The sequence below is a fragment of the Chiloscyllium plagiosum genome, unplaced genomic scaffold, assembly GCF_037043375.1.
Source record: "Chiloscyllium plagiosum isolate Xiang-an unplaced genomic scaffold, Cpla_swu_hap1 HiC_scaffold_35, whole genome shotgun sequence".
Taxonomy (NCBI): domain Eukaryota; kingdom Metazoa; phylum Chordata; class Chondrichthyes; order Orectolobiformes; family Hemiscylliidae; genus Chiloscyllium; species Chiloscyllium plagiosum.
In genome coordinates, this window is record NW_028270173.1 from 14,747,584 (window position 1) to 14,769,505 (window position 21,922).

The following is a 21,922-nucleotide window of genomic DNA, read 5'->3' on the forward strand; positions in this document are numbered from 1 at the left end:
TAAAGCTAATGCTTCCAAATAAACCTGTTAGATTATAACCTGGCGTTGTGCGATTTTAACTTCAAACACACGCACAGTGACACATAACTTCACTTGCATGATTTTACATAAAGGCTCTTACACACGTACAATGATACTAACTGACCCTTACATGGACCCCCAGCCACATAATGGTAAATCTTCACACACAGTGACATTGACATACCCTTACTGTGCGACAACACAGACCCTAACACAGTGCTACATGGACAGATCTCAAAATATATTGACAAACACTTACACAGTCAAATCACAGAGCACACCAATCTGTGACCTCTGAGATTAAGAGACTTGTTTCGCCTAACATCTTTATTAAAAATGCCAAAATTTTACATCATGTTTCAGAAATTTAAAAAAAGTTATTTACACAAGAAAAATCTAATACACCAGACATTTGCATAGTTGACAAGATCAGACAAATTCTTACATACACTCTTGGCATCACCGGACCATTTAATTCTCACCGCTTGTCTCTGCCTCTTGCATACATGGGCTACTTTCGGAACAAGGCTGCTAATGTACATGCTTTGAGGATCCTTTCTCCCGGCTCTCCTGCATAGTTCACACTGCTGCCCAGCAGTGAGTACCAACATTAAGAAAGCTGATACAACTCACTTTAGCAATCTCATATTGAGCGGTCTGACAGCATGATTATACGGACCCTTACCCTTACTAGAACACGGCACCACCACCACCGCCGCCACCCCCCCCCCCCCAAAAAAAAGTCTCGTCAAATGGGTTGAAGTCGTCTCAGCAAATCCAGCACAAAATCCTGTACCCATTCTCAATGAGGTACGCTTATTTCTTAAAGGAAAAGTGCAACATATGCGAAAGAAAATTCTTATTCTATCACACTAGGCTTGCGGTCCCTTTAGTGACGAACACTAAGTGGTTATTTGACATGTTGGAGATGATGAAAGTATGTGGTAAGGTTCCGTTTATTCGTTCACACTCATTCTGACGCTGGATAACTGCAGGATTTTGGTGATTTGGAGGTTGGGGGTGGGGGCGGTGTAAGCTTCCAGGGTCACATCAGGATGCAACTTCTTAGTCAAACTAGACATGCTGGTAGCAGATAACCCACACTAGATTTACATACAAACTGGGAGCAGAAATAGACCATCTAGCTCTCTCGATCTTTGATACAAATGCTGCTAGGGGCAAGTCAGAAGAGGAGCTCGGTGTTAACAGATTTCTTAACTCGTAAAATGATTGCGGAACAGCAACAAACAATGGACTGAATCATAATTCATGTTCCTGAGCCAACTCCAACAGCAAGTTGGAAAATGCTGTGCCAAAGCTGTAAAGAGCCCTGCTATGAGCAAACATTGAGTAATACACTGAACAAGACACACCGTATATTCTTAGAAGATTAGACAATGAGCCAATACATTGTCAATTAGACAATACATTGAAGGTTAGTACAGCAAGTGAATTCTGGATTGAGTGATAAAGAGGGACTGGAAAAAGGACTTTGAATAGAAAACAATAGCTTGCATTTGGAGAGTGTTTACAACCTCTCAGAATGCTCCTCAAAGGAATTATCAAACATCCCACACATATTAGGACAAGGGACTGAATGTTTAGTCAAAGAGTTAAAGTATCTTACTGGAGAAGAAGGGATAGTGGAGAGAATTCTACAGTTGAAAGTCTAGCTACAGGTATAGTTGACAATACATTGGGAGATGGGAATGAAGAAATCAAATGGGATTGCAACTACAACAAAGAGGACCATAGGGGCATAGTGGTTGTCATTACACTTATAATCCAGAACCCCAAGCTAATGTTCTGGGAAGAACATTCAATGGTATCAAATCGCATTAGGCAAATAGCAAAATTTGAATTCAATACAAATACGAGAAGAAACAACTAATCAATAGCTATCATGTAACCATTGGTGATTGTCATAAAATCCATCTGGTTCACTAACATCCTTTATCATTCATCTATGGGAATATTGCCTGTCCCTAACTGCCCTTGAGAAGGTGGTGGTGAGCTGCCTTCTTGAACTATTGCAGTCCACCTGTTGTGAGTTGATCCACAATGCCTTTAGGGAAGGAAATCTGCCATCCTTACCTGGTCTGGCCTACATGCAATTCGAGACACACAACAATGTGGGTGACTGTTTGCTCTGAGGGAAGCTATGAGGGATAAGCACTAAATGCTCACCTAGCCAGAGACACCCATAGCCTGTGAATAAATAAAACAAAAAAGCCTAATAGTAGGCTGATTAAAACTGGTGAACAGTTAGTCAGGAGGAAATCAACACAAAAAAAATGTTTTGAAATGACCTCCTGGGTCCTTTAGTCAAGACAAAAGCCTTAGACTCACTTAGATCTGGAAGTGATGTTTGAGCCAAACAGACTTACAGAACTGTAACAAGCACATCTCAATGACTACAGCTACCTGTGTTTCTTTCTGTACCACACCCTCATTAAAACTGTCAGGTATTACATTTCAAGGGTACAAAGCACCAGAAAAAGATGTTAAGATATTGAATCACAGCACAACTGTTCATCGATAATCAAAAGAAAATGAAGAGGAATTGGAAGAACGTACAAGAATCCAACATATCAACATGGAGGAAAAACTTACAGGGATCACAAGGTTTTATTGAAAGCCTGTAAGTAAAATGTTCATTAAAACTACCTGAACAGCCTTGGCTGACCAAATCTCAAAACAGCAATTAACAGTATCGCCCATTTTCTCTTCTTGGACTAACTATACTTGAATACATACAGAGTGTAGGTAGAATACTTTAATTTCAAGTACCTACTTGATCAGAGTGAAACAACAAGCAGACCAAAGATTGAAATTGCTTGAAACAAGGAAATGTCACAGACCAGCCAATATTGGAACCGGAGCAACAGGCTGCAATATAAAGCAGCTATTTGCTTTCAAGTACAGTTGTAGCCATCACCCTAACATCTCATCAGACTCCTGCAACAACAGTCTCAACTGAGTCAGGCTTACTCAAAACCATTTCTAAGGGTGCCACACCAATATTAAAGACAGATAAACTGCATCACTTATTTGATTGGCGGTACACAACTTCAGCATTGCTGTAAAAAGACTTGTGATGTGTCATGTACTAGTCAGGACAGAATCGTAAGACTACCAAATTTCCAAAGGGAGGGGAATGAAACTAGAATTTATACTGTCTGAGAACAGAATGTCCAATGGTTTGCAAGTGGATTCTGCTTGGTCAAAGACTTGTCATTACCTCGAGGTGAATGTACTACGCAGCCCATGGTTGCCCTTTAGAATTTTGGCAGCTTTGCAGTTCTGACCTAATTTGAATGAGGCAGCATACCTCATTTTGCAGCAATGATTACTTATTTGCACAAGAATTTGATCACTGGATTTAAATGCAGCTTCAACTATGGCAAGGTTCCTCCGTGCACCAGTTTCTCCTTGGGTTTCATGAAGCTGCTGTTGGGGCAATGGAAGAGGAATGAAATTGGATAAACAATTGCAGTTGGGATATGTTTTGATGGCAAAGCCTCCTAACATCTAATTGAAAAAAGGGAATGCGAGAACAGCTAACTATACCTTAGTTCCAGCCTTAGTTACAAGCATGATTTTCTTTTAAATTGAAAGGTGAAACCTGATGCAACATTAGTGCATTCTCACCTGCAGAATAATGTCACTGACACAATGACTGTAATTGAATCAATGGTGTTAAACAAACAGGTTGGGCCTCAAGACTTGAAGTGGGATGGGGGAAGGCAAAAGTGGGAGTAACAATGACATCAAGGAAAGCAGAGTAACAAGTTGGTGCAAGCAGAGTTGAATATACACCAAAATAACGATGATCATAGCGTGATGTAATGCAAAACAAATGCAAGTCTGCCATTCATTTTTGTTCACTCCACCAAAGAATGCTGCAGCACACAGATCATTTGTCGACCATTCCTGGTGTAGGTCTTTGAAAGAGCTCTCCAGTTAGTGTCAATTCTAATGCTTGACCAAGCTTTAGTGTATTTGCCCTCAGCTCCTCTTAAACAGTATTCATTTTGCTCTACAATGCCTCTGTGGGAGTTATTTATGATATTAGAGTCACCATATAAATGCAAGTTGCTGGTGACTTCTTTCACTATGCTCCATCTATTCCTTCCTTTCAAATATTTATCTAATTCTCTCTGGTTCCTTTGCAAATTACCTTATTGTCTCTAGCGGCCACTGGAAATCTTCTGTACGCTATCAAAATCCTTTATGATTTTGAACAGTGATCGACACTCCCTAAAGGACTGGTGTTCTGGTAGACGCTGACATGCCTGCGATTGAGGAAAATGTGTAGGGCGGCCTAGCCAATGCAGCGCATCATCATTGAGACTCAACCTTTCTATAACAGAAATTATAAAGATTTGGTGACAGCAACTTTGACTGAAGTGGTCGACAATAGCACAGGCAATGGGGAGGTGATGGCCTAATGATATTACCAGAGTATTAATCCAGAGACCCAGGGAATGCTCTGGGCACCAAAGTTTGAATCCTGGCACAGCAGATGGTGAAATTTGAATTCAATATTTTTTTTTAAAATCTGAACTTAAGAGCCTACTGATAAGTATGAAACATTTGACAAATTGTTGGAAAAACCCATCTGGTTCACTAATGTCTTTCAAGGAAGGAAACTGCCATTGAAAAGGGACCCAAGGGTGCTGCTTGTATGGAATGAGCTGCCAGAAGTGGTGGAGGCTGCTACAATTACAACATTTAAAAGGCATTTGGATGGGTTTATGAATAAGAATGGTTTAAAGGGATATGGGACAAGTGCTGGCAATGAGACTAGATTAATTTAGAATCTCTGGTCAGCAGGGATGAGTTGGACTGAAGGGTCTGTTTCCATGCTGGACATGTAGGCCAGATGGTCATAGACATGTGACTCCAGACCCACAGCAACGTGATTGACAACATTTGGGGATGGGTTGAAATGCTGGCCCAGTCAGCAACACACTCATCCCATTAGTTAATTCTAAAAACTGGAACACTGGACATGATGGCATATATGCATGGAGCTTGTCATCATGGATCTGACATATGACTGAACCATCATAAATGAGGTTGTGATACACTATTGAAAGGTTATTTAACTTATTCTTGAACTCACTCTTTTTGACGTTAGGCACTTTTCATGTCCATATGGTCGAGAAACATCAGATCAATAACATCTGAATTATGCACTCCAAATGTAAGAAAAGTGGCAAATATCATGAATATAAACGTAATGGCAGAAGACCAGCTAAACAACTTGCAGCCTATGCATAATCAATTATGAACTAACATTCTCATCAAGAATTGGCCTGGGCCATACAGAAGCAGTGCTACACAATGACAAACAGCTGGAGATCCTAAAATCGATGCAAAGCCATAGAAGCAAGCTTACAAATGGACAGAATAAGAAACAGCTTCCTCATCTCAACTCTGGCAGTATTCTAAACACCAAACCCTCCAATCAAATTTCTGATAAACACAGAGTATTACAGAACACCCAAGTGGCAGCCAACCACTAATGCTTAATGAGACTGGCGAAGATTGTTGGTCTTAATGAAGAGAACAGTACTCAGAAGCATCTGAGAGACTAAAAGGATTGTTTATTGTCCAGTCTGCAGCCCTAAACACTGGGACATTGACTAAGCTCAAGACCGATTAAGAAAGAATGGTGACTCTAAAGTCAGAGTGCTTGTTTTAGGGCTTGTAGACAGCTTCACCAATTACTAATGAAATGGAAGTGAATTGCACAGAACTACTCCCAGGCTATTAGAATGCAGCAAGAAAGATTGAAAGTTAAGGAGGAAAAAAAAAATACAGCTATGAACAAACGTCGGGCAAGGAAAAAAAGATGAGTGTCGAAGAAACACAAATGCTCTATGAATATGAAAAGTGTCAAATAGCTTGGCAGATCATAAGGGCACCAGCCATACTTTAGATCAGCTTTCTAAAGAGGAACTTCAACCCAATTTCAGCACCAAACCTTCAGAGCTGACCAACAAGGCAAACCTTAATAAAATGAACAAAGTCCTCTGGTTAAAGGGATGACAGTCAATTGGTAGAGTAGATGATTCATACAGGAAGAGTTCAACTCAAGCATCATAGATATGGACCCCAAGAGTGAGGCAGGTCCGAACAGAATGAAACTGGATGATATTCAAGATATTAACAATGGAGATGTCACACGGATGCTTCAACTCTTGCCCTGGTGTTAGGATCCAGCATAGTTCCGGACTCCCTTAAAAAGTGAACAGTCCTGATTCCAAAGACAGAAGACACTGAGCACCTGAGAAACACAGATAACTGAGGCTCATCACATTTGGCCCTATATTACTTTCCCTTTTTGTAAAACTAGGACAGTGGTAAAATGGATATAAACCCGACACTAAAGCAATTTTTGTTTTTAGCAGCATCCCCAGGATGCATTGAAAACATTGTAGTCCTGGAGAAAATCAAAGGCACCAAACAAAATAGGAAGGGCCTCAGTTCCTGTTGTCCATTTTGTGAAGGTATTAACTTGGTAGGACATAAATTAAGGCCCTTCAATGAGCGTCCTTGCAAAACAATAGTACAATTGATCAGTGACCAAAAACACAACAGAAATCATGGACAACTAATTGAAAACTGACCCAATTAATACTGAAAAGTGAGTAAAGGGGGTACTTCTATTTCTGATACTCTTCAACATTACCTTGGATCCATTATTGTGCACCCTGGAAGAGTGGGAAGCTCAGGAGTATCTATGATGTTAAACAAAACAGAAGAATTAGTTGCTTCACCTTGGCAATCGCTGATAATATTATGCTGTTGAGTGACTCTCACACCAGTATGATGAAGAACCATAGTCCAGGTGGTTTGCAACTACACTGTTCTCAAATCACTTGTAAAGATAAGACTTTGTATAATTAACGACAGACCTGGTCATTGAAAGAAAGTAGTAGTGAATATCTTTTTCCAGGTGAGACAGACAGATACCTTGGTGCCCAAATTGATCCATGGGCCAGCATCACAGAAGTTGATTGGGAGAAGTTCAAGAACTGGATTGTCAATTTGGATTTTGCTGCTCTTTATTCAATTCAGAAAACTGAACTCCTCAGAACACATATCATCCCCAGGATGTGCCATTATCCTTACAGAAGAATCCCAGAATACCCTGCACAAACTTGACTCAGTCATTGGCAATGCCAAACTGTTTCACCATCTCATGCCATATCTGACCTAGATATTTGCCAAAAATAAGGACAATGGATCAGGTTTGCCTAAGCTCGAGATACAAGTCCCACTTGCTATTATTCGGAAATGCCAAGTACTCGAAACATCCTGTGATACAGACCTCTGACATTGTGAAAGGAGTATGATAACTTAAGGTCCTGAAGAAGATCAAGACTTTCGGACCAAAGCAAGAAAATTCACAGTAGACATGGAGGAGTCCACGAATCACATGGGTTCCCAACCCATTAAATCAGAAACAGTTACTGTGACCAACTACGTGATACAGAGAGATTGGCAAATGGCCAAATACTTGAAGAGCCAAGGATCGAGGATCAGTTATTACAAAAATTATTTGATCTCAATTAAAGCTTTGGACAATATCCAATCAGCAAGGTTAATCAATGGATTAATAATTATATCCAAATAGGACTACTACTGAGACAGACTGTACACGCTGAAGGTGTGGCATGGCTTTGGTATTCACTGGAATATCGCAGGGATTTGCCCATTCATCAAAAACACATGAATCACATTCCATAACAACATTGTTGCCAAGTTACAACAATAAGTTGGAAAGTAAGGATAGACAATATACATTGAGCCAGGGCTAAACAACAAGGATTGATTGTCATAGAAAATAAATATGATCTTCAAGAAAGACCAAGTCACCACAGTCAATGATTTCCCAGTATGATTTGAAGGCTGTAATAAGGCACGGGAAATTATTTAGAACAAAAAAGTATTAACACCTGGGCCAGGAGACCATGGAACTGATTGGAAGAGGTCAACCTGCTCACTTCAGCTTTGTCATGGGCACTAGAGGGAAACTGTTCAAATTGAACAACCTCATGAGGTTCCTTGGGATTCAAAGGTTTAAGTCTTTCGCTCAGGATGTCTTACACTTAACCGTAGCCCTAACACTGGAACTTCTACAAATTTTCAGTAACAGATGAACAAGACAATAATTACAGTCCAGTTTTTCACCAGTATAACTGTCACTGAACCTTTAGTGTTGGAGGACATTGTGTGGCACCATGATGGAGGCTTTTAACTCAGTGGTGGGTGGATATTTACAAAAGTGCTATGGCTTCTTAATGTCATTTAAATACTTGATTTTTAAAAATATTCTCCATTTGTCATTTGTTATATTTCAGTACTTTTATTGAGAATTAATGCATATTAATGTTTCTCTGTATTTAATATGATAGAGTAAGATTACTGGTGGTGGGCTAGTGCAACTAGGATAAACAGAGGGTTCTCAGTTCTAGGTGCCCATTGATGGAGAATGCCCATTGCTTGGTGAATTCGTTCTTTTAGACTTTCTGATGTGACATATCTGCCCGTTCCTCTGTACACCAATAATTCTCCCCTAAAGCTTGGAATACATCAATGAGTGACACTCAGACCTGTACCTTTCTGAGTGACCCCAAAATAACCTAGTCATCTGATGGAAGGAGAATAATCCCCTCTTCTCCAGCCAACAACTAACCATTCTCATCAGGTGGCAGTGTAGGATTAGGGCAGGGCTTCTTGCACTGAGGCTCAAGCCTGGAATTCAACACCCACAAGGGTGATGGAAGCAGAGGCAATTGAAGATTTCAAAGGGAAATCAGATTGCAAGAGAAAAATCAACATTTAGGATGACAGAAAGGGAACGACACTGAGTGGATCGCTCTCTAGAGAACTGGCATGTATTTGAGTGAGTAAATAACTCCCTTCTGTGCTGCAATGACTCTCTACACTGACAGAAATTGCACAATGTTTGTACCATGGTAGCAGGCGGGATTGTCTCCAACTTGCATTCACTAAGCTTTAAATGGCAAAGTGCTGCAAGAAGCAGGACAGAAAAGACACTAGCAAATGAAAATAAAATCTCACTACATTGCGTCATGGAAAACTGTGCAAGTAAAACTCTTCAACTCAACGAGAGCTCTGCTTGTTCAAATCTAATCCCAGCAAGAAGCCTAGGCCAGAAATATTAACCTTGAAGAAGGTGCAGCTAACCAGAACAAAATTAGGGCTGAGGGGGTTTAAACTAGGAGGACATTCACCAGGCTTGTATTCCCCTGAGTAAAGACTGAGGCATTATTTGATTGTTGGGAGTTTACAAAAACACATTCATAAGAAAGATAAAGAGAAACCAGTTCCTCTGGTTCCAGAACAAGACAGTTTAACCTTAAAATTCACTGAAAATAGGAAAGACTTGTTTACACAATGTGAAACGCCCTCCTCCAAAAGCCTGGGAGCAAGGTGAAGCTAAGAGGAAATGATATGACTCTTTGTTGGGCATGTCCTATTATGGGCTATGGAACTGAGCACAACAGAAGGAGTTAAGATACAGATCAGCTGATATCTAACTGATAGCAGAACAGTTTTGAGAGCAGAGTGTCCTTTTCCTACATAAGATCTGTAGAAAGCAGCAAAGGAACAGCAGCACGCTATCTAAAAGAAAAGGATTCTCGAAGGAAGTTATGGTGTTTAGAAATTATTTTTTAGATGTAAATTAATCCAAATCAAGGCTGTGCCATCTTAAAGATAGGAGTAAAAGCAGGATGTAGGGAAATTTACCATCTGTCCCTCAAAATGCCATATTATTTAGTTCTTTTAGACTTTCATGTGTGACAGGTAGCCCAAGGTGAGTGGGTTAACTTTGCTCACTCTTGTTGGAGTCAGAAGGTTGTGTGTGTTCAAGTCCTATGTCAGAGACTAGAACTCAGTGTCTTGGCTAACAGTGCTATTCTGTTAAAAATCACACAACACCAGGTTATAGTCCAACAGGTTTCCAAATCATGAGTGCTATTCTGAGCAGGCACCGCACCGTCAAAATCTTTTGGTCTTTCAAAAACAAAACAAATGCCACAACACAGCTGCAAGTGCAGCAGGGGTCGGTTGAGCCTTGATGGCCTGACCAATACAAAACCAGTTCTTTGCTCAGTACTGCTGCTTGCAGGAACCTGCTGGATGCATATTAGCTTTGTTTCCTGTATTACAATGGCAGTTATATATGAAGAGGGATGAAAGAGGTTTGGTAGAGTACCTTGGGAGATATGGAGGTTTAAAAAAAAAGCACTGTATAAATGCAATAAACTCCTTCTTCCTAAATAATGTACAGATCAGCTAGAATCCAGTTGAATGACCGAACAAGGATGAGGTATTCAATGGCCTCTGCTTACTCCTGGCCCAAAAAGTCCAGCCTTCAAGATATTTCACTGCTGTTCTGTAAACCCACAGCAGCATTGCTGGAGCTGGAGCACACTGAAATGCAATTCCTCCTGCACTATGTCATTAATACAATTCCTGAAAAAGATCTGTCAATACACACTGGGGTCCCAAACCATGTATACATAGGGAAATAAATGTTTGCTTTCAATCACAGAACAATCTCAAACATTGACCAGCTTGTGTGATTTTACTTAAGCACTCTTCAGGAGTCTATCAATAAAGGCAATTCATTGACATATCTAGCATAGAGGAGGAGAGTCGAGCAAAGGCTTCTGCATATTTCAGCTTCAAGTCTAATGGAAAAACTTTGAGAGACTGAGTGAAAGATACCACACAAAAAAAAATCAAGTTAAATAATAAATTATATAATTTTGTACAAAAAAAAAACAATATTAGATTTGTATGTAGACACAGGTCAGCTAAAAACTTGGGATGCCATCATAATGGTGGGTCATTGCTCAGCAACAAATTCACAATCGATGGTGGGTTAGACAGAGTTTTAGTTACACGTTGATGGGTTTCTGCACTTCACTCGGAAGTGGTGGGGTTGCTAATCATGTGAAATATTCTTGCCACCTCTGACTTGCTATTCTGTGTAACTGTAAACAAGTTAGACGGCCCCTGGTGGGGGCACCATAACAAACAGAAAAAAAAGTCAGAAAATGGTTGGTCGTTAGATTGGCTCCGCCCCCTATTTCCTTCTCATTGGAATCTTTTGTGAAACTGTGAAATCCAAATTACATCAATGCCACTTCAAATCCAATGAAGCTAGCAAGCCTCACACTGCCTACACAACCTCCCACAAATGAAGCAAGGGCCTCTGCTTTATGATAGCAAAAATTAATGCTTGATGATTCAGAACAAACGAAGGCAAACAAAAATCAAACTATAAATTGTGCTGAACCTCATGTGGGACACAAGTGCTCAAGGACATACACACACGCACAATTATCAGTTAACAGAATGACAACATAATAGAAACCCAATCTATGTACATTCCTGAACATTGAAATTCCTACTCTGTACTACACATGGTAATAGAGCCAGAAACACAACTGTGGTGAACATTTTCATTGGAAAGCAAACAGATCAGGGATGATGAACAGTGGTCAATTATAGATTTCCATTTGGGCGAGATTAGAAATGGATAGAATCCAAGGATAACTGGACAGAATCAAGTAAGGAACAGATCATTGCGAACCAAGCCATTACGGTGATAGCCAAACCAAGATTACATAACAGTTTTTCGGATACTTTCTATATACATACACAGAGTTTATGGGGCAAAAGTCCAATCTGATAAGTGATGTTCCAGCTTGTGGACTGCTCGGAGTTTCATCAGTGAATACAGAGCAAGCTGTGCTGGAACAGACCATCTGCGTGCTGTATAACTGCGACACAGCTTCACATTCAGAACAGAAAGAGGGAAATAAACAACTTGCATAGTGCAAAAGGAGTAAAGATAAACACACCAGATTTGCATGCAATAGGTCAGCACAGTGGACCAGATGATCATTGCTAGTTTGGTCTTCCCTAAAAAACCGTGAAGTACTAGCCCATATTCCCAAGTTTAAAGTTTTAGGTGCAGAACAGGCCTGAAAAATATTTCACAGTAGTGGTAGTGATAGTGGAATTATAAGCCATTAGTGCAGATCTGCATAACTTCCTGGGAATGTGGTTTTCACAATTACCAAAGATTCGTGTGGAGCCACAGACCTGGGAATTTTAAAAGCAGTAGGTAGCGTGTTATAGCTTTCCAAGATAGGAAGATGGCGAGCACAGTTTGGTCCTTGTCCCTTTTACAGAAGCTTGAAAGCAATCAGAATCTTCCTTCATGTCCCCAACACCACCGGGTACCAGGTTTCATTTGTAACCTTAAAGCAGAATCATCAGGTCATCACAGAAGTTTGTGGAGGGGAGGAGGAGGTTGGGAACGACAACAGATGATGAACATCTCCAATCCTTCAATGATTCTTTATCCTTCCTGGTGGGTGGAACTGTAAAACAGGGCACAGAGCTAGGAAGCACCAGAACTACACTTCACCGTCTTCTGTCGTGAGGTACAGTGGGTCCTTGGTGCTTGACGCAGAGACAGGAAGGGGTTGGGGCCGTAGCCTCCTGGCACTGGGTGCCCTGCTGGCGTTACTGTGGTAGGAACCCGTGCCATTGTGCTGAGGCTGCCGGAGGGAAGGAGGCACCGACGAGCTCTTGATCTGGATAATTCTGGTGTCCATCACCTCGCAATCGATCTGCATCATGACTTCATAACCCCGAGTGGTGTTGTGCAAACTCTCTGATGGAACAAACAACAGAGATCACATTAGGTTTGGAGAAATACATGAATAAGAAAATACTGCTTACTCCATGTCAAATCTTCGACGACCACGGCACTTGGCCCTATTATGCGCTTCAAATCAGGCCACTGATGATCTGCATTACAACTCACATTTACCCACCTTGATTCCAAAATTCTCAAATGTCTCCTCCAAAACTACCATCCCCAGTTTTGAAAATTTTCAGCTGATTTCTAGCCTGTATGAAAAGGATTCTTGCTTTCCACTAAATAATTCATGATCAGCTGTGGTTCAGTAGGAAGCACTCTTGCCTCTGATTTAGAAGGTTCAATCCCAATCCAGAGACTTTGAGAACAAAAATGTAAACCAACAGTTCACATGCAACACTGGAGGATTGTGGCATCGTCAGAAAGATGTAAAAGATGAGCAGGGGAAATTCTCCCCAGTGTCCCGGTCAATATTTATCCCTAAACCAACATCACATAAGGGTCACCTGACCTGAAACATCGACTCTGCTTTCATTCCACAGATGTGCCAGACCTGCAGAGTTTCTCCAGCTACGTGTTTTTGTTTCAGATTTCCTGCACCCACAGTTCTCTGCATTTTTAAAGAAAAAAAACTATCTCGTAGCAGGCGGAGCTTGCTACGCATAAAGTGGCTGCCACATCACTTCAGTGATCATATTTCACTGGCTAAGTTGGCCTGAAGTTTTGAAAGGTACTATCAACTGTCTTTCTCCAGAGGGAGCAAATTAGAGAAAGCATATAGCTTATGTAGTGCCAGAAAAACAAAGTACAGCTTTTATTCTGGGGAGAAGTTACATCGACCTCTAGGTTGAGGTCATCTGATACAGTACAGACTTTCTGGGTGAAGGATTCATGCGGGCCACAAATAAACCACTTTGAAGGGGCTCAAATACAGCATTGCGTTGCTGAGTTGCGTGAGAACTGTTGCGTTGAACCAAGATGTCCATTACTTCTTGGATGGTCGTGCAACACCCTGCAGTCACCAAGAGAACCCCAGGTCACATTAGGGCTTCACTGCAGTGATGTCACTGACATAATGTAGGAAATGTAGCAGGGAGAGTTGGGCAGAACAAGATCCCACAAACATAATTTTACCTTTTTGCCACAAGTGATTTTATTGTGATGTGTGCATTGGCTCCAGAGTACTGGGAGGATTCCTCTGCATTTCTTCAAAACAGTGCCTTGGGAGGCAATGAGGAGAAAGCGAGAGCTTAACAGTTTTATTTGAATTTTATTTGCGCAGAGTTGCAAGACGTAATTACCTCCTGTTGTATCTTTTCTTATGACCTGTCTTTAGGCAATCATTAGGAAATTGGGGGGGGGGGGGGGATTGCTGGGAGGTTAGGCAGGAGAAGTACCAATCATGATTCTTGCAGAATGGACTAATTAGCCTTTCTTGACTGCAGAGGTCGATTGCCACCCTTGCATACCTTGTCTGTTGTAGAATCATAGAAACAACATTGGAGGAGGTCATTCAGTTTATTGCACCTGCACTGGCTCTCAGAGTGAGCATTTGGCCTTGGCCCTCACACCCCCACCTTTACCCATTACCATTTAACCTCCCCCCACAGTTCAAGTATCTGCCAGTTCGCTTGCAAAACTAACAATCAGCTGCAACAACATTTGATGCCCCAGATCCTGAGAGCTCAGTGAAAGGATTGCTCATGACCCACCCCATGAAATGTGGCCAACAATCTGAAATCACTTCCTTCTGGTAATTGAGTCACTTGCTCGAGGGAATAGAGATTTGCTGTTTATGGATGGAAAGCAGGATCACTTAAATGTGAGACACTCTAACAAAGGGAACACTTCCAAAGTTAAAGCTAGGTAACTTCTGCTTTGAGTTGCTGACAACATTTAAAAAAAAAATTCAAAACATCTTTGCTATTGGGTTACTGAGTTGTGCGAGTCCAAACACCCATGTGTTTCTGGTATTTACCGCCCATCACTAAACAGATCACAGATTTCCACAGTCACCTGTACAATAAAAATGCAGGATTAGATTGTAATGACAGCACTGAGACCGACAGCTGCCTGGAGCCCAACACAAAGGGATGCTTTCACAAAACAACCTCAGTAAAAACAGAGAAACAATTGCAGTTTGAGAGCAAATCCTGCAAAATTTGAGGATCTGCTCCAAGAATGCAGAGGAATTATGAACGTCTTCAAGCACAGAGCCCTGCATGTCAGCACAGGTGTACACAAGTCCCAGGAACCTGCCCCACAACACCGCCGAGATGCTAAAAAGAAATACTGTTGCAGAGAAATGAGCGGAATAGTACGTCACAAAGTTAATATGCAGATACAGCAAGTGGTTAAGGTGGCTAATAGAAGGCTATCCTGTATTATGAGCAGCAGAATATAGAAATAAGGATGTTACGCTTCAGCTGTAGAGGGCATTGGTAAGACCACATTTCAAGTGCTGCATGCAGTTTCTGTCTGCTCAATTGAGCAGGGATATATATAAAAGTGCGCACACGCACACACACACACACAGTAACCTCGATTATCTACATGACACGGATGGGGAATATTTTGTTCAGATAATCGAATATTCGGCTAATCGAGTCTCCTCTGTATATGTGCGTGATGGTGGCAGTTCAGAGGAACCATATTAGATTGATATCTGGAGGATTGGGTTGTCTAGGGGAAGAACGATTAAGAGGTATTTGGATGGGTATACGAATAGGAAGGTTTGGAGGGATATGGGCCGGGTGCTGGCAGGTGGGACGAGATGGGGTTGGGATATCTGGTCGGCATGGAAGGGTTGGACCAAAGGGTCTGCTTCCATGCTGCACATCTCTAGGACTCTAAATGGCTAGATTCTTGTCAGATAAAGGAATTATCAGAGATGGATTGAAATATGGAAATTGAAACATAAACAATCATCGGGCTCAAATGTTAATTTGGCTTCTCTCTCCACAGATGCTGAGTTTCTGCAGCATTTTCTGCTTTTACTTCAGATTTATAATTTTGCTTTTATTTCAGCCATCAAATCAAACAGTGGAGCATGCTGAAGGGGCTAAATAATCTGCCTCTATTCCTGATTTGTACATTCCAACAACCAAGGTCTATTGGAAACCCAAAAGAGATAGCAGCAAGTGTTTTTGTGATGTGGTAAAACATTTTGAAAGCACTTTAAAAGTGATGATTGGACAAAATTTGGCATTCATGGAGGCACAGAAAGTAGTGGTGCCATAGATGATCTTGAAGACTAAGAGAGAAGTGGTGACAAGATGCCAGCAGTGGAGTAATACAATGATCTTGGGAAGTTAGAGAGATAGAGAGCGGCAAGGCCAATGCCTCAAGGTAGCAGCTGTTAGTCGTCAACAACTTCAGCTTTCAGTCCTGAATAATATGCAGCAGGAAATTCCCGTGGCTCACTGTGGACATCACAATAATAAACAAGTCAAAGGGTAAACAAAAAAGTCAAAAGTGGAAAGCAAGTTTATCGGTCGAGTCATCCTGAAAATGCAAATGGATAGGAACGTGCCAGCAATACAAGCTCACATTTCTCTTATTAGGAGAGCAGGCAGCTCAGTAGCCCATCATGACACTGTCAGCTCTTTAACGGACTAAATTAGCCTCACACCTCTTGATCTTTCCCCATTGCCATACAAATGATTCTCTTTAAAGAGAGATCCAATTCCTCATTGCGAGTTACTTTAAAATCAGCTTCCACTGCCTAATAACACACTGCTTCCCAAATCGTGACAGCTTGCTGTCAATCATCTTTCTCCCTGATTCTATGCAAAGTATCCCGAATCTGCATGGTTTGGTTACTGATCCATCTGGCCACTTGAATCAGTTTTTCCTGAGTTACTCTTTCAAAATCCTTTGCGATTTTGAGCATGTAACCAGTTATGCTGCAAGAGGATCACAGTTAGCTCAACACACAGTGTCATCACGCTGCGGTTAAACACTGCATTAGTCCCAGCTGCACAAGTCTCCCTGGCCATTTTGTCAATTCCCACTGATGGATGAACTACATAAAGAAATATTTAGGTCCTGAAGGATCATCCACTCTTGGCTTTCACTCTCAAAAATTTCAGAGATTCTGGAAAGGTCCAAGTGAATTGAAAAACTGCAAACGTAACATCACTTGTTAAAAACAGAAGGACATGATTTTGAAGATGCAACAACCAAACAATGTGGATAAGGGGGACCAAGTAAATCTGTTTTGGCATGTCTGAAAAAGCATCTGATTGGGTGTCACGGTTATATCTTGACATGGATGGTGGATTGGCTCATCAACAGGAAGCAATGTTGAGATAAATGAGCCATTTCCAGGTTGACAGACAGCAACTGGTGGAATACGGCAAGAATCAGTGCTTGGGCCTTAACTATTTACTATCTGTATTACTGACTTGGATGGAGCGATCAATTTATTGTAGCCACAATTGCTGACAATACAGAAGTAGAAGAAACACAAGTTGTTAAGAGAATAGTGATTCTGAAAAGGAAAACAGTTTGGTTCAGAGTTGGCCAAAAATAGTGTCAGATGGAGTATGATGTGGGAAAATGTTACATTGTCACCTTTGGTAGGAAGAGAAGATAAGCGGGTTATTGAAATCTAAGGAAGACCACAACTCTTGTGTACAGATAACCATAAGTAATGGATCCCAAAATGCCATTATGTAGGTATAGTAGGTAATCAGGAAGGTGAGTGTAATATTAATTTTTTTTTGCAAGGACAGAGTATACAAGTCAGCAAAACTTGCTCAAACAGTACAATGCATTGATGAGAAAAGGCACGGAGTATAGTTTGAGATCATATTCCCAAAGGAGGACTTGCTTTAGAAACAAATCAGAAATATCCACTAGGCTGATTTGTGAGATGGAGGAGTTATTGTCTGTGGAAAGGTTGAGCAGGTTCACCCTATACTGAATGAAGTTTAGAAAAACAAAATGATTTTAATCAAAACAAAAGAATTGGAGGGGGTCTCACAAGGTGGATTCTGAGAAGATGCATCACCTCATTCAGACATCCAGTTCTGGTGGACAGCTTGAAAGTAAGGGGTTGCCCATTTACGGCAGAGACGAACAGAGTCATTACTGTTTGGAATCCTTTACTCCTCCATCTATTGAAGATGGAATTAGATTTTTTATGAGGGACTCCACGGTTATTTTAAGAGGATGGGACAGTAAATTGGAGCTGAGGCTACAATCAGGCAGCTATGATTTTAATAAATGGTGGAGCAACCCCGAGAGGTCGAATGGCTTCTTCACATTTCTCATGATCGCCTCCAGCTACCATAGCAACGAACTCCTCAATGAACTGATTTTCCAGATAAAATCGCTTTCACAGAAACTGTGGCCCTGTTAATAAAGGCTTCATTCAGTTGGGATGACGGAGCGTTGCTGGGATCGGGGTTTACCATTGCGTATCAATCTTCAACCTCTTTAAGTTCTGTGCTTTAGCATTTGAACTGGTTATCTTTCCCGTGAACAGTGACCCACCAGGGATCAGGAGAGTGGAAAGCTCCACAGTTTTTGGACAGAAACGGACTAATCATGGACTTTCGGTCATTTCTTCACAGCCTGTGGTTTAGAACATCGTGGCAACACTATCACTGTTTATGTGCACACACACTGCTTCACTGTTTGGAAATGGTTTGTTGTACAAGGACAGTGACAACTAATTGAGAACCCACTTCTGAATCAATTAGACTGTAAACACGTTAGCACGCGAAGATTTGTGGCTCTTAGGCCCAGCTTAGAATGGAGACTGGAATGTGTTCATGGCATTTGCTTCTATACTTGTTGACAAGATTCTACCGAATTATACCATTCTGATTCTTTATATTTCTTCAAGAAACATTAAGCCCCGCCCACCAGGGTGAAACAAATTGTCTATTTAACTTGCATTGTAAATGCTCCTCTCAGCTTCCCATGCTGGGGTGGCTCAGTGGTAAGCACAGCCGCCTCACATTGTTAGGGACCTGAGTTCTATTCCAGCCTCGGGCAATCGTCGTTGTGGAGTTTGCACATTCTCCACAGGTCTACATGGGTTTGCTCCGGTTTCCTCCCACAGTCAAAGATGTGCAGGTTAGGTGGATTGGCTCTGCTGAGTTGTCCATTGTATCTTGAGGGACTTGCTGGATAGGTGGGTTAGCATTGGGAAATGCAGGGTTACAGGATTAGGGTAGGGGTGTGTGTTTCTGGGTTGGATGCTTTTTTGAGGGTCGCTGCAGACTCGATGGGCCGAATGGCACGCTTCCTCGTTATTGGGATTCTACGACCATTCCTCAGGTTCCCCAGCTGGAGCAGATAGGCTATAAGTAACAGCAGGGAGAAAGTGAAGACTGCAGATGCTGGAGATCAGAGGCCAGGAGTGTGGAGCCGGAAAAGCACAGCAAGTCAGGCAGCCTCCGAGGAGCAGGAGAATTAATGTTTCAGGGCATAGGCCCTTCATCAGGAAGGGAAGGATGAAGGGCTTATGCCTGAAATGTTGATTCTCCTGCTCCTCGGGTGCTGCCTGACCGGCTGTGCTTTTCCAGCACCACACTCTCGACTATTAGTAACAAAATTTGAAAGCAGGGTCTAAATCTGCAGGGTATGGAATTGCCACAATATATCTTTAGAGCAGAGAGCAAGAGGAAACACATCTAAAATCATTAATGTTCTTTCACGTTTTTGGTTTGTTTCCATTCTCAGACGGTCTAGTTCAACTATAAGCAGGCTCTCCTCTTGCTTACCATTCACTGCCATGGCTGGCATCACAAGGGACATCTTTGGCCTGTTGGTCTTGTTGTGACTGATGGCTGGTAACAGCAGGTGATCCTGCAACAGGGTAGAAAAAGTTATGATTTAAATCCTGCCACATGCTTGTGCCCATGAGCACTCTCACATACAGGTGCACGCGGTCACACAACTTTGCAACATTCAAAAACTGCTCATATTTACCCTTCGGAACGAAACGACGTAGAAGGTGTCTTCCCTCCTATCAATAGCATCCATGAAGTCATAGTAACTCTGCTCAGGGCTCTGGTAAACCTGCAACTGACTGGACGTCAACCTGCCAACAAGGAAAACATCTTAAACCACCAGAAGTAGAAAACAGAGAAAAGGAGTTGTCCATTGAGCCACTGTTCAATACAATCACAGCTGATCCTCTAATTCATGCCGTATTCTTGCTCTCACCCCAGACCCAGTTTCAACCAGGGGGACTACATAGTGTGATGACCAGATTCTGAATTAAACATGGAAAGACTATGGTGGGAATGTGTAACAACCTGGGCCTGTGGCCATTTCCAACACTGGTCTGACATGTCTCCCATGGTACTGAAGTCTTCCAAGAACTCCACCCACTGTACAGATGACACACTGATTGCTTCTGGGCTCCCTCAGGTGGTCAGCAGAACAGATTCGCAATGATCATAGAATCCCTACAGTATGGAAACAGACCATTCAGCCCTACAAGTCCACACCCTCTGAAGACTAACTTGCCCAGACACATTCCCTACTTTACTCCTCAATAATGCTCCTAACTTATACATCCCTGAACATTATGGACAATTATAACATGGCCAATTCACGTAACTTGCACATCTTTGGATGATGCTCCCACACTGATGTGGCTCGCAACATAGTGACTGATTGGACATCTCAGAGGGCATCAGATCAACTTCAAAGCACATAGATCATGTGTGTGAAGGATGCGAATGGACTTGAGGCACTTTTATTTTTAAAATGACAAAGGGTCTTTTTTTTCTGGTATTGGGAAAAATACTGTTGCACAGGTATATTTAAACTCATGGCACAAGGAAGGAAGAAACACAAAGCTTGTATTAACGTGGCAAAATTATCAACCTCAGGACATTTCAATGTGCAATACAGGCAGTAATCTTGAAGAGTCATCACTACTGTAGTCGTGGAACTATAACGGCCAATTTATACACTGAAATCTCTCACAAACAGCAATGACAAATGGCCATATTGTATATATTTTATAAATGATACAGGTTGAGGGATAATTATGGCTGAAGATACTGGTGGGGAATCCGCTTGCTCTTCTCTAATAAGGTATCCGTGGAATATTTTACTTATGGGCTCTTGATTTGACTCCTCACCCAAAAAGGTGAGAAGTGACCATGATCACAGCTTTGGAAACAGATTTTATTTATACCTACAAGTTACAATTGTAGCAAACATTACCATTTGTGGAAGAGGAAAAGGAGAGGATAAATAAAGATGGGAATGACCCAAGCAAAATAAAAAATGCGCAACTAAAAAGCTAGCCTAAAAAGTCCATTCTCAATCTGATGTGGAATATTTGGACGACAGGAGCCAAGAGTGAAAAAAAAAACTCTAATGAAAAGATTCAAAGTTAGAAATTCTATAAACAGAATGATGCGCTTTAATCAGTTGACTTCTCCCAAATTGAAGCCAATATTAATGATCACGAAGCACAGCATTTTCTCTGTAATTTTGCAGCACTGTTACATCAGACAGTTTTGGAATGTAAACACACAGCCTGATTAGCATCCCTCAGGATTTTTCAAAATTACTTGTTATAGTTCAAATCTGAACTAGCCTCTTTTGCTTGCTGGGTAAAGCAAGAAATTTTGGGTTGCTGAAAAGAAGCTAGTTTGAAGTGTGGGAAGAAAATGACTTAATTCTATACAGTCAGTCAATTGTTTAAAATAAAGTAATCGATGGTCCAAATGCATGGACGAGTCACTGAGGCACAAGTCTGTGGAACCCACCTGGTGGAAGCCTCCGCAGACTGAACTGGAATAAACCGGGATAGATTGATCTTCCTCTGCTGAGTCCTCTGAAACAGAGACATTGATAGCGATGAACAAATAAGCTTGCTGACAATGTTCCCTTTGTTCCACGCCACAAGTGCAAAAGAATTCAAAAAGCAGCATCTCTCTTGCCCTTGACGGATAAGAATGTACAGAGGAACATCGATTATCCGGCATTTGATTATCTGAATTTTGGATTATCTGAACAAGATCACAAGATGCTTTGCTAAACTGTGTTATTCGGTATGCGATTATCCAAACAAAATATGCCCCGCCCATGTTGTGCTACGGATTCCTTCTACAATCCAAAGATGGGTAGGTTAGGTGAATTGGCCATCCTAAATTGCCCATAATGTTCATGGATATTTAGGTTAATTGCATTAGTCAG

At 41.4% G+C, this 21,922-nt stretch overlaps 1 protein-coding gene across 3 annotated transcripts in view; it reads right to left on the reverse strand.

Annotated features, from left to right (window-relative positions):
- Positions 1-330: 330 nt before the first annotated feature.
- Positions 331-21,922, reverse strand: part of atf6b (activating transcription factor 6 beta) — a 99,891-nt gene continuing 78,299 nt past the window's right edge. For all 3 annotated transcript variants that reach the window (XM_043678193.2, XM_087979295.1, XM_087979296.1), the window contains 4 exons: positions 21,493-21,560; positions 19,691-19,802; positions 19,483-19,567; positions 331-12,757 (listed from right to left, as the gene is read on the reverse strand). In XM_043678193.2, coding sequence (XP_043534128.1) covers positions 12,498-12,757; positions 19,483-19,567; positions 19,691-19,802; positions 21,493-21,560 — 525 coding nt within the window. In that variant the 3' untranslated portion in view covers positions 331-12,497. The remainder of the gene's footprint in view (positions 12,758-19,482; positions 19,568-19,690; positions 19,803-21,492; positions 21,561-21,922) is intronic.